The sequence below is a fragment of the Pagrus pagrus genome (genome assembly GCF_965226575.1).
Source record: "Pagrus pagrus genome assembly, chromosome: 8".
NCBI lineage: Eukaryota > Metazoa > Chordata > Actinopteri > Spariformes > Sparidae > Pagrus > Pagrus pagrus.
Genome location: NC_140192.1, coordinates 17,017,787 through 17,031,161, shown reverse-complemented (window position 1 = coordinate 17,031,161; position 13,375 = coordinate 17,017,787). Strand labels below are relative to the sequence as shown.

At 41.1% G+C, this 13,375-nt stretch overlaps 1 protein-coding gene across 1 annotated transcript; it reads left to right on the top strand.

Annotated features, from left to right (window-relative positions):
* The first annotated feature begins 615 nt into the window (after positions 1-615).
* Positions 616-10,380, top strand: bmp3 (bone morphogenetic protein 3). Its single transcript, XM_084360638.1, has 3 exons — positions 616-1,272; positions 2,796-3,721; positions 6,753-10,380. The coding sequence occupies exons 1-3, from the start codon at positions 996-998 to the stop codon at positions 6,942-6,944; spliced, it is 1,395 nt and encodes a 464-aa protein (XP_084216764.1). The 5' UTR covers positions 616-995; the 3' UTR covers positions 6,945-10,380.
* Positions 10,381-13,375: the final 2,995 nt, after the last annotated feature.

Sequence of the window (13,375 nt, the reverse complement as noted above, 5' to 3'; positions counted from 1 at the left end):
GGGATGGGGTGTCTAAACCCCGCCTGGATGGGCTGTTTTGGGGGACGGTGGGGAGGGGCGGTGGGCACAGTACAGCATCCGGATCGGACCGCGATGGTACAGGATGTGTGTGCTTAACTCCATTCAACTAAACTAAATAGGGGAGAGAGCCTTTAATGCCGTCAATAAGCCGCTTCATTCAGCAGCGCGGCCCAGTCAGACGCACAGCTCTGCGGAGTAGAAATTACGCACAGAGGGGCTGTTCTGTGGCAGTAGTCTAGATATTGAAATCAGCTCGATTAATCGGCGGAATGTCCTTTAATGAAATATTTGTTCAAATCTGCCTTGACTCAACTGATAAAACAGCCTCGTTCATCTCTTGATAACATGAGATAATTTGTCCCCAGGCTGAATGTGCGTAAAAGTATCTTGAACAGGAAACTCTCTCTCTCTTTCCCTCTTTCTCTCTCTCTCTCTCTCTCTGAGTGTGTGTGTGTGTGTGTGTGTGTGTGTGTGTGTGTGTGCGCGCGCGCGTGCGTGCGTGCTTGTGCGAGGAATACCCAGCTGGTCCCACAAGCCCTATAATACCAAGCACAACATGCTTTACCTTCAATGAAAGCTGAGACGGGGGGACGGTTGACTGCTGGTCCTGAAATCAGCTCACAGCTCGGATACAAAACCAGGAGCGTCGCTGTTTGAGCAGCTTAGTTCTCCCGAATCTGCTCCTTCATTACACCTTCTGCTGTGCGCCGGAACCTTTTTTGTTTGAATCATTTACTGACTGCTACAACTTATCTAAAACAGAGAAGCAACTTTGGATAACGCTCTCATATTATTTCCTGCCCACGTTGCTCTCTCGCTGTGACTGGTGTCAAAGGTGATGGTGTCATTTTCTAACAGAGGACTCCTCCTCAGGTGATGGTATGTCTTTTTGGAGATAGGCACCACTTCTGGAAACGTGCTAGATTTCCCACAACTGTTACTTTTTCTGCTGCTACCTTCGCTTTGGCTCAAGCATGGCTCTCTACTCTCGGTTTGTGGTCGTGCTGCTTTACGGATGGACTTATCTGTGCGTTGGATACTGCGCGATGCTGAAAACAGACAATTTCCCCGAGAGACGAAAGGTGGATTTTACGCATTCGGTGGATAAGAAGCAGCCCGCGAAAGACGACCAGGATCTGCTTTTACAGGATACAATGACGGAACACATGCAGATGCTTTACACGAAGTACAACCGGGCTGGATTTCCCTTCAAGGACGGCAACACTGTCCGCAGCTTCAAAGCGCACTGGGGTAGGTATCCAAACTTTTACGCACGTTAACAACACTGAGTTCCGCCAGTCCAGAAAGGGTAACGTGCATGTCTTGTGTGAGTTTTGGTAAACTGGTCTGTCTCCCGCCTTGCTCGGTTTGAAATTATCCGCACACTGCAAGTGCACAACGCTGTGTGGCGACGGAATATGTGCGTAATTTAGGCACGTTTAAAACAAACATACACATTCCAATAGAAAACATGTTTACTGTGCTGTTTTAGGTTTTAAAACTGATGAAATTCGACAAAAACTCGTCAAATTGGGTGCCATTCGCATGCTGCTGTACTGAGCTGAAACTGAAATACACCTGTTGATCCAGTCATGGAAATGTGATCAACCTGTTACTCCCTCTCTGTGCCAGGAGCAGAGATTCCTCATCAGATCTCTTCACGCAACTCCGAATCGTTCGCCGACACAATTGCGTTCGCACCTTCAGATTTTAGTGTCAGATAGTCGAGATAGATTCTCCCTGGAGCCAGCATCTGGCAGCTGCCCAGCCTGCCTGTGTGGCGGCGGAATGGAAGCGCTTCCACTGCAGTGAGTTTCTGCATTTGAAGCGCTTTTATTACTGATTTCTGAAGGAACTTTTATAATAACTTTAATCCCCTCGAGCTCAAAGTTGCTTGCATGCCACGTTGTGATATTATCACTTGGACATGGGCACTATTAAAGACAGACCAGTTGCCACTTAGGGTCAACGTTTGTTAGATTATACTGCCTCCTGTCGCCTGGAAGCTGTATGTCACACTACATAAAGGGTCAGTTCACCCAAATTACAAAAACATCGTCTCAGTATCTTCTCAGCTGTGCCTTGCAGATAGTTTTGGTTTTGTTTGACTAGGTTTTGAACTCTGTCCTGGTTACTTTGGATAACCCACAGACCGCAGCGTGAACGGCTTCCAGTGAAAACACTGTCTTTGAGGATAAGGTGCCACTTAAACCTGTTAAAGGTGCACTGTGTAGTTTTGGGGAAGAAACTGTATTCAGAAGAGAAAGATCTTCATTAACTGTTTTTTTTTTTTTTAATTATTGCTAAACAAACTCTCTTTGTTTTCATGACTGAATAAAGTGAATAAACAAACTGATCTTAAAGGACAAGACAGTTTCATACTGTTTCACTTTGTTTCTATTTGGCGGACCCTGCCACCTTTCTAGCTTCAAACAGTGTTCTGGGGACCTTATTTTCCTCTGAGAACAGCTTGATTATTCAGTTATGGGGAAAAAAAATATTCCTGAGATTATTACCTCATTAATATTGTAAATATTAAGAGTTTTAATTTCTACTCCAAAACTACATAGTGCACCTTTAAGTATGTTATGTGGATCATTCAGAGTAATGAGGGAATTCTAGAGAAAGATAACATTTTGAATGAATTAAGAAATTAATCAACCAAAATACCATCGTATTGTGATGAAGGAAGAAATCTTAAAGACATATGATTCATAACCTGGCCAAATAAAATGTCTGCATTGTATAAATAATATCACCCATTATACCCACAGGTACAATAAACAAGAAGCAGCTGCAGATTTTCAACCTCACCTCCCTCACCAAGTCAGAAGACGTTCTGTCAGCCACTCTTCATTATTACATCGGGGACCTTCAGAACAGCACCCAGGGCTGCTCCAGGCCCAAAAGCTGCGGGCGCCACGGCCCCCGGAGGCACAGCCACATCCACATGGTCATCTGGAGTTTTGCCTCCGTGGATAACAAGATGAGGACTCTCGGACACTTTCGGATCAATGTGTCTACCCTTTACAGAGATTTCATATCTTGGCAGTGGAAGGACATAACTCGTGTGGTCAACCAGGCCAAAAACCATGACGAGCTGCTCATTGGGATTGATGTGACCTCACAAGGGCCCCAGCCGTGGAAGAAGCTCCTGTCAGACCGCTCACCTTATATCCTGGTCTACGCCAATGACTCTGCCATTTCAGAGCCTGAAAGTGTGGTAGCCACCCTCCAGAGACACCACCCGGTAGGAGGGGAAGGCTCCGTGTCACACAGCTTCCAGAAACTGGGGCTGCATGAGCAAAATGACACCGAACAAGAACGGCCGCAGCCCCGACAAAAGCGCTCGGTGAACGTTCTGCTCCCGTTGCAAAACAATGAACTTCCTGGCCCCGAGTATCCATACGAGACGACCGGGTGGGATGAGACGAGTCCATACGAACCTTTTGAAAACAAGCAGGCCCGTCGGCCACGTAAAAAGACACGCAAGAATCAGCGGCACAAGATGCCCCTCCTGCAGTTCGACGAGCAGACGATTAAAAAGGCGCGAAAGAAGCAGTGGAACGAGCCCAGGAACTGCGCTCGGAGATACCTGAAAGTGGACTTTGCTGACATTGGATGGAGTGAATGGATTATATCACCGAAGTCGTTTGACGCCTACTACTGCTCAGGGTCCTGCCAGTTCCCGATGCCAAAGGTGAGACGCAGAGTCTTGTAGTGAACGTCTGCAATGGTTTCTAACCTGAGGGGAAACCAGACATGTCAATTACTTGTTTAACTTTTCAGGCTTCTAAATTTTATCCAAATAAAACAGAATAAACAACCCGACAGACTTGTGACAATAGGTTCCATGTAGACTTTTTGCTTTGAGGGGTCATGAGCTAAAAGGGTTGGGTACCACTGCACTGCTGCGTTGTATTTCCGATACGTTTTGTAACCAGGTTTTGTTGACAAATTTTTGGCCAAGTGGTGGTCATCGCAACTTGAGAAGGACTTTTTCCTGCTTGGTGTCATTTCAACCTTAGCACCATCTCGTGCTCCAACATAGCAGTTAATACCAGCATCTTAATCTGTTTTGTCACCAAGCATTTTTATATAAATGTGCTTTATGCTCTGGTTCAGATACATATCAACTGATGCACACAACACACCAATTCTCGACATACAGTACAGAATAGGGGTCGACTGATGTGTTTTTTTCAGGGCAGATTCCGATTGTCAGTAATAAAGGAGACCAATAACCAATAATTGGATCTTAGTCAAAATAAAAATCTTAGTGTCAGAGTTGAGAATAACAAGTGATGAATGTAAAAAAGTAAACATTTTCAGAAAAAAGTACAATTTTGAGATACTTTCCATTTCTGCCTCTTAATACGTTAAAAAAATATTTATTTGATAACCTTAGTTACTAGTTACTTTGCAGATTCAGATGATTCAGTCTTTATAAGACTTGTGACGTCTTACCAATCAGAAAGTGTTGTGGGCGAGACGTTGCGTGAGACCAGACAGAGAGAGGAGGCTGCATCAGAGCCAAAGTAATGCAATTTTAAATCAATTTATTTTATCGGCAATCGGACACTAAAAAAAGCAGACGATAATTGATAATAATATAGCGCTGATAATCCGTCTCCCCCTAGTACAGAAGACTAGACACATCAGTCTGTGTTTAACATTCAAACCCTGCTTTTTTCTTGCCATATGGTATATATTATGTAAATCAAACAGGCTATGTTGAGATATCAGTACATCTAGCCATTAAGCTTCCCGTCCCTGGTTTACTGTTGCTATGACTGCTGTGTAGTATTTCACTTGGATGACATTAACATCAGAAGTCCTTGAAGCCTATCTGTCTTATATTATAGATGATGATACTAAAGATTTGGACATGAATCTACACCATCTGCTTTCACTGCCAGGATAAAGTAGTTACAGTGGTAACTGTAAAGCTTTTACGTTCAACAGTATATCTCAGGAATTAAGATCCAGTTTTGACATCATGTCCAAGATGTCTTTGTATTATGTTGGAAATATATCTACTGAAGTTAGCATGCTAACCAGCTAGCTGTGCCCCTAAAAAACCTCTTTCTCCCAGCAGCCTAAAGCTCCTGTGCCAGCGGTGTAAACACCAACTCTCTGGCTAGCTGCAGGCTAACTGATCTAACAAGCTAACAGCAACTACTACAGTCATTAACAGAATACAGTTCACAACAGTTAGTGACTCTGGTGTTATGCTGCCCCCTATTTGTTTGGAGTGTGAGTTCAACAGGTGGTCAATTCTTACATATTGCACCTTTTAAAAAAGAAAGTTAGTCCAAAATCAAGCCCTTCTTTACTAAATGTGCAGTGAAAACAGTCAAACTGTTGATGGTGTTAATCGAAAATAGCGTTGTAACTAAAAGTGAACACTACTCCTTGTACAACTTCCAGGGAAGCAGGTGGCTGACCTTGACATCAAAAATCAGCAAAACTTCATAACCATGCTCAAGGAAAACGAGTTAAGACCTTGGAGGAAGCAGCTCTGCTAACTCATGCCAGTCTTGAATGTCTCTCTTGAGTTGAAGGCAACATGACATGAGGTTTCACACATTTGAAAGGGCAAAGAGGAGAGAGAAACAAAAAAAACTTGTGCCTCCACTGATGTTAAACATCAGCTCCCTTCGAAGCTCGTGGCCCCGCTGACAAGATAACATCACAGGTATTTTAAACATGGCCGGAATGCACGAGTTCCATCCACTTAATTCATTACCTCGGAGTCACCCGGCCTTTGTAGTCGGATGTAATTAGTCCCAGAAGTAGGGCCTCGGGCGTAAGGCGACCCCCTCCCTCTCCTGCAGGTTTGCTGCTCAGTCAGACCGGGCCTGTGATCCTGTGATGTTGTTTCTCCTTTGTCCGGCTAAAGCTTTAGAAGCTGCTAAATGGCTACTATTAAAAGCTTCTCGGCCTAGTTTATTATGATGTGTGGGAAGAGCCCTGTCTCTTATTGGATCCTGCTAAGACATGAAGCAGCTCATCAGGTGTGGGAACTACTAGGGACAGAGCTAACACCACAAATTCTGATCTACCTGTAGCTGTTTGTCAGATGCACTGAACAATATTCTGAGTGATCCAAAAAAGTTGATGCTGCAGTAAAAAATACAAAGACCTCTGAAAAAGACTCCTAAAACATCACAATTTAGGACTTATTTTTACAGATTTGGCCAAAATGTCCTCATACTTCTGTTTCTAATCATCACATAAACGTATTGAGGAGCAGATGTACGAGAACGACCCAATGGAGCGATACAGCCAACTATGGCTTTGCTGATTGGACAAATGACTTTAGTTGGCTTTTCCTTGGGTGACATATTGTAAACAATCAGTTGAGCATAATGGAGATGCAGATGAGAAGCTTGTGCCATAAAAGACCAGCCTTTGCTGCACAGAGCAGTGTTCGCTGTTTATTCAAAATGTATTAATATGTAACGTGTCACGTGCCCAAATTGCAACAAATTTGACACTGCACTTCCTCGAGTCCTCAGCAACAATCCCGCCAATTGTGAAGTCAATCAGATGGAAGTTTCTCAGGATATGCGAATAACCAACAAAGGGCTTTACATGTGATTGACAAAAAAGCTAGTTAAAATAATATTTTATGTAACAATATGTAAAACGGTCACATTCTTCTACAAAGTGGTCAAACTTTTGCTTTCAAAGAATCCCTATTAATCCTTTCCGTCCCTCTGCTCTAGGCTCTGAAGCCCTCTAACCACGCCACCATCCAGAGCATAGTGCGGGCAGTGGGTGTCGTCCCGGGCATCCCCGAGCCGTGCTGTGTCCCAGAGAAGATGTCTTCCCTCAGCATCCTCTTCTTTGACGAGGACAAGAACGTGGTGCTGAAAGTCTACCCCAACATGACTGTAGATTCTTGCGCCTGTAGATAGTTTTTTTTTTTTTTTTCCCTTCAATTCCTGTTCACATAAAACTCATGTCATTTATAAAAGAAAAGAAAAAAAATCAACATATGCAGCCAGAACGACACTCTCTCCTCCTGTTTCTGTAGTCATACACTCATTCACTTACAAACACCCATTGAACGCAACTTACCGTTGCACCGGAGGAGAGTGCTTCCTGTTGTTCCAGGTGAAGAGGAGACTGATCTGTTCATGGGAAGGAGTGGATCGTGTGAGTTATCCTAGCGGAAGACAACTGGAATGGAAAGTCTCCATGCTCCAATTTCACCAGCAGCTCCAATGTTTACCTTTATGTCTTCATCATCTCTGCTCAGTTATCCATTGGCTGATAGCAGGGTGAACAAAATCATAAACTCACTATCAAGATATAAAAATACCAATGAGGCATAAGAGAGACAAAAACTGAAGGAAATAAAATCACATTTCAGGAAAAAAAAGACCCCAGTTTGAACTGATTCCTCCAGGGGGGTCACTCTCATCTTTCTCTCCTTCATAGCTTGAAGTTGTCTTCGGTCATTACCACAAAGTCAGACTCGCACTTGCATGGTTTTTGTTACTATGTGTATGTATTTATGTCTGTACTATCACTGTGTTATTCACTATATGAGAAGTCATTGTATAATTATTGGCTTGGCTGCTATAGAGAGATATATTAGATTCCAAAGCCAGAATTATGATGTAGGCGGTACAGTAGATAGCCGTACATATCTGTGTTTAGATCACTGCTCCATCATTGTACAGAACCCACATTTTAAGAGTTTATTATATGTGAGAGAGTAAGCTACTTTTCATTTGTGGTCTTCATTAACATTTGGAATGGGGAGTTTTTGTGGAGACCCGTTACGCCATTGCTTCGCCAAGAAAATGTTCAAGCTTTACATGATAAAAAAAAAAAAACAGATTTAATTTTGACAGATAAAGGGATAAAGCATATCAAAAAGGAGAAACTACTACGTTGAACAAGGGCTATCGCCATGTAAAGCAACAGGACTCCGAAAGCCACTTGATGCTTGTGTGGAAACTTTGATTGAAACCTTTGCCAGACCTGATAAGTTCAGAAAGAAATCAAATAAGTCATGCAGGCATCAAGGATTTATACTGGTGGTTTCAATGAGCTCGATATCAGGCTGAACTTACTTGGTTTTGGCATTGTTAAAGTTAAGAACATGTTGCCTTTACATAATGTTTGAAATTATGTTTCGTATTTACAGCATCGAATTACATTTATGGAAAAAAAAAAACATTATAAACTACCAGAATACTTCTAGAAATCTGTTTTTATCAATTAAGATATCAACAAAGTCAGTATCAAGTCAATATACACTGCTGGTCTGGAATCAGTTTTGCCTTACTGCTCATTATTTTTGGTTTTTACCGATTTTTTAAAATGGTAAGTCCAACAAATTTTATACATAAAAGTCTCAATACAGGTCTTGGGGAGTACTACTGCATATGTGAAAAAACTAGTAGATGGCCATTTGTGGCTCCAGAGGAAGCTGCATGTAATCTGATAAATTGCCTCCAGTGATGTCACTCAGTGGCTTAATTGCATTGTGGGCAATGTAGGCACTAGGTTTTGAAAAGGAAGAAGAAGGCATGGTATATAAAAGCTGATATCTCTGGTTCTGCTGTATTGATTCTGACCCTTTGTTTTTAAACTGTCCAGAATAAGTCCAACAGTGTTATAGGAATGCAATGAAGAACAGTGGACTGCCTCTCAAAACATGCCGCCTACATTAACCACAATGCCACTAAGCCAAGAGTGACGTCACTGGAGGGAATTTTTCAGATTACATGCAGCTTCCCTTGGAACCACAAAAGGCTAATGCAATTTTTTCACATATGTAGTTGTATTCCCCAAGACCTGTAAAAGAGCTAAATGTGGAAAATTAGAGTTATCCTTTAACTGAAAAACAGATTTTCCTAAAGGTTGAGATGGCTTAAAATCTGACTTTCATTTTGATTTTATGTTCTTCTCCATCTGAACTTGGTTTCAGCTCCAAAAAACCTCTGGTGGTTCTCTGGTGGCATGGACAACTCAAAACGATGAAAATAGAGAAGACACATAAGTGAGCATTATGTAGCAGAGTCTCTCAAGTAGTTTTCACCCATATTTTGTCATTGGATTTTCAAATTGCCATTTTTTAAAACCAAAAATGATGAGCAATACATATAATATATTGAATGATCAGGGAGAGCTGATCTGTTTTCCTGGGTCGCAGGAGCCTTTAATATTACTGTACAGAGTATATTTTACATGAATCATTAGGGGCGTGTTTGATCACATGTACTTTGCATCAGGTCAACATTGAACAAAAGGCACACCCGGAGGAGCAGTTAACACGGCCTACTTGCTTTGGGTTGTGCATTATCGTCAGAGTTCATTAAACCAAATATTTATTCAGAGCAAATAGACTGAAATATAGCAGCAAACTTTTTTTCTATAGACTTGTACATTGTTTTTGTATATAGCTCACTATATGTCGATGACATTCTAATGTGTCTTTGAGATAGAAGTGCCTTTTTGAATGAGTGGATTTCTACTTTTCAAAAACTTTGATTTGAATCATCGCCTGTTCAGAGGGGCTCAGTCATTCAGAGAACTGAGCTCTGTTCGCGATTAAGCTGAAGTCAAAGCGTAAGCAGCGGAGAGTAGTTTTTTATGGTACAAAATAGTCTACAGTGAGTGAACATAGTGCTTATTATCTTGATAAGTATGATCGCCAGTGGAATTTATTCTAAAATGTATTTCAAATAATTCACTATTTTGATATTTCAGAGACATTTATTTTGTGTCAATAGCTAAGGGCAGATTTTTTAACTTTATATATTTTGTACTGACACTTTTTCCAGTTTGTGCCTCCTCATCTTGTGCCAATACAGATTTTAGCAATTTATGCTGTAGACTGGAGTGGCTTTGTGCCAGTACAACATTGCAGACATGCCGACTGCTTATGAGTAATTTCTTGGACCTTTGCTTTTGCTGCATTTGAGAGTCAACCCACTTCTAAACTTCACTAATGTCTTTTGGAGTGCAAGTATCCAATATACAGTGCAGTGTATCAGCAGTTTACTCTACTCCACTGTTCAATCCTATCTTGTAAATGTTATGCTGTAGGTAAAAAAAAAGGAAATGCTTGTACAATAAGCTTCATAAAATATATTTGTATATGGAAATGACCTTTAACATGCATCTATTTATTTTCTGATTGTTGCATATGTTGCAGAGGTGTGGCCAGGGGAGGTGAGGGGTCAAGCTCTGACATGTTGATGGTCTTTATATCTGTGATGGACATTTGTCACCTCTGATGTGAAAGTGTGGTAAGCTGTTTAATGGTCGCCCCCCCTGTGCTCTGACCACCTCTACACAGCATTCAAAGAAATGAATAAAAGTATGCAAGACTCAGATCTATCAAGGTTCTTTTTGGTTTCTAAACCTGATGGTTTTGAGGGATTTTGGTCCAAAACAACACACAAAGCAAAATACTGAAAATGTATTTCCTTTATACTCTTCCGTTTCCATCCTGCATAAAATACAAGATCAATATTTCTGAGTTCAGTTGCAAAACGTAATCGAACACCTCTATGTACAGTAAAGCTGTTGGTCTACAGCTTTCACTTAATGCCCCAAAAAGTAAATACATTTACATTTTATAACCAGGTACAGTATATTTTAAACAGGATTGCACTAGACAGATGCAGTTTGGTTACATTTCTGTTTTTGCAAAACTTTATTGAAAGGTACAATTCAGTCATGAATCAACACAAATTAAGCAATAGGCCTGGTGGCTGACATTTTGACTTGTCATTGCAGTAAAGCAATGTAATTACATTGACCATGGATGTTTTATTTAAGCGCCCTGTGAGCCAGCATGCTCAATAATTCAGCGCACCTTTGAACCTTCTTCAGCGGTTCAAATAGGACGAGTGTGTGGTCATTGGTGACTGGTTGGAGAAACAATCAACCAATCAGAAACATAGATTTCGGGGTGGATGGATGAGATCCTTCAATATTTAGAACACATGCATCCCCCCGGTGAAATGCAACATGAGTAGCAGTTTGCAAACACAAAAGCAATGATTACAATCTGCCATAAAAAAGAAGAAGAAGAAGAAGCAGCTGCACGGTTGACCGTGAAGTAGCCAAGAGGGAAAACAAGATGCAGGTCCAGCCCAATCACCAGAATAATTGTTAGCTAAGAAAGTTTCTGCACAACCAAAGCTAAATTAAAACTGAACTTTTCTTCATGGTGAAACTTATTCTTTTATTTGGTCGAATTTTCTATTTCCCTCTTGTGCTCATGCTCTAGTTAGGAAAAAATCATGGTTTGGCCGCCACGATCACAGACAGAGATGGTTTGACTTCCAGCGAAAATAGCCGGATTTGGTCACCACAAAAACAGCTGGAAATGTCTCCAGGTGTCCTTCAAAATATGCAGTGCTGTGACTCGAACTGTGGGCAACCGTTTGGCCACCACCTTCCCCTCCACCTCCTGATGTGACAGGTGGCCAATTAGCATATAGTATGAATGTGACACGTTTGGTACAAATGTCAACCTTGTAAGTATCTGTGGTTTACAGAATCATTGACTGCTAACATTATAACCTGGTGACTGGGCATGGAGGTCTGATATAGGACATTATTTCTCAATAAGTTATTTCCTTTAGATAAATTAAGACATTTTCTCCACAAATCGATGCATAAATATTCACCAGAGTGCACAAATGAGGAGTTTGATGCTCAGAATTTCTTTGGGAAAGCCACATCAGTTAATGTTTTACACGCTACACCTGTGTTAATGTTATCACACACCCCTGTCCAAATGTCCACAATGAGTACAGTCAGGAAGTAATAATAATCGATTATGGCTATAAACAAAGTTTAAATTGCCAAACCTAAAAATACTGTTCAATTGCAAAAATCAGTTTTTGAGAAAACAGAAACTCTATGTGAAATATTAACAAACACAGCTGTATCCTGAAATCAGTAGTCATTATCTTAAGGCCACAGCTTCTCTAAGAGTTTCAGTGTGTCACACAGACGCACACAGACATTATCAGATACTGTACATACTGTACACACACATTCACCAGTCAATGTATACATGTTTATGTGATATTTACAAAAATCCACTTACCGAGTTGTTAAGGTATACGTAAAGGAACAAGTAGTTCGGATTGTATAAATTGTGTATTTTTGCTGTCTGTGCTTTACAGTAACCAGTATATACATAGACACATGGTACACAGTCCATTTACTGTAAACCTGAAGGGTCTAAAAATGGAAATTACATAAGCTCCTGAAAAACCCCTCATAGTAGAAGTTTGGTCTCTTTGCTGTTCTTCCTCACATCATCAACGCCTCAGACCGAGCAGAAATAACTTTCTCTTACCGGGAACTACAGAGTTGAAAGCTTCAAAAAGTAAATATTTCTTCAGGTCACCCTCCTGCGGGATGCTCACACTCTATAACTTCATAGAGTTCATGTTTTGTGTGTGTCTAGTTTGGCCTGTGGAGGGACTGTGGGGACAAGAAACTTCTTGATGCTTCTTAGCACAAATGATTCATGTTGGGGATAGCAGTGGATTGTGGTACGATGCTGTTGAAGCAGTTAAGTTGAATTTCTTCTTCCCAAGACCATGTTTGTTCTCAAGTTGCTTTTTACAGTGTCATCGCCACACATATCCCGTCCCCCACACCTCCATTCCTCCACAGCCATAAACAAACTGCACATGTAATCAAAAATTCCCTCAGCTGTAAGAAATAAAGGCTTTGCAGCTGCATCACAAATTTCCCAACCAACCACATCTGGAGGCATCATGAGGGCCCACAGAAAACAATAGTTTAGTGTTATTTGTCAAAGATTATTACATGGGCTAAGGTTCATTAAGGAATGCATAAAGTCTCTCCAAAGTAATATGAAATAAAGCTTAAGGAGGCCAGCTTAGTTATCCAGGACACGCCATTGGGTACTATTTCGGAGTAACTTGCCTGCAGGCTAATTTAGCAGAGCTAAACCTGTAATAAATAACTAGAGTATTTCTGGAGTTTCTTCACTCTGTTGTTGTTACAGCATGTGGTGACAATGTTGTTGATGCACTGTCACTAAAGGGATTTTATTGGAAAAGATTGGTTGTTTGACTTGTTTTCATTGTTCTTCTTCGTTTATTCCTGTTATGCACCATATTGCAAACACTACATGAGCTTTAACGCATGAATAACGGGAACTGCAGGCTGAGGCACATTGATCGCTTATCTATGGGAATCTGCATTGTGGACTGAAAAAGGTTTTTCATTAATTCTGGCTTGTTATACAATTTAAGAATTTGTTTTGACGCAGAGCTGGTTCTTATTACTCATGTCTAAAATAACGCGGACAGATGTTTTTTTTCCATTACAT

What these genes read in the sequence shown, in the direction of transcription:
- bmp3 (XM_084360638.1), top strand. Translation starts at nt 996, where the DNA reads ATGGCTCTCTACTCTCGGTTTGTGGTCGTGCTGCTTTACGGATGGACT. An exon ending in CAGCTTCAAAGCGCACTGGG is followed by an intron (nt 1,273 to 2,795) that starts GTAGGTATCCAA and finishes TTATACCCACAG; the next exon opens with GTACAATAAACAAGAAGCAG. An exon ending in GCCAGTTCCCGATGCCAAAG is followed by an intron (nt 3,722 to 6,752) that starts GTGAGACGCAGA and finishes CCTCTGCTCTAG; the next exon opens with GCTCTGAAGCCCTCTAACCA.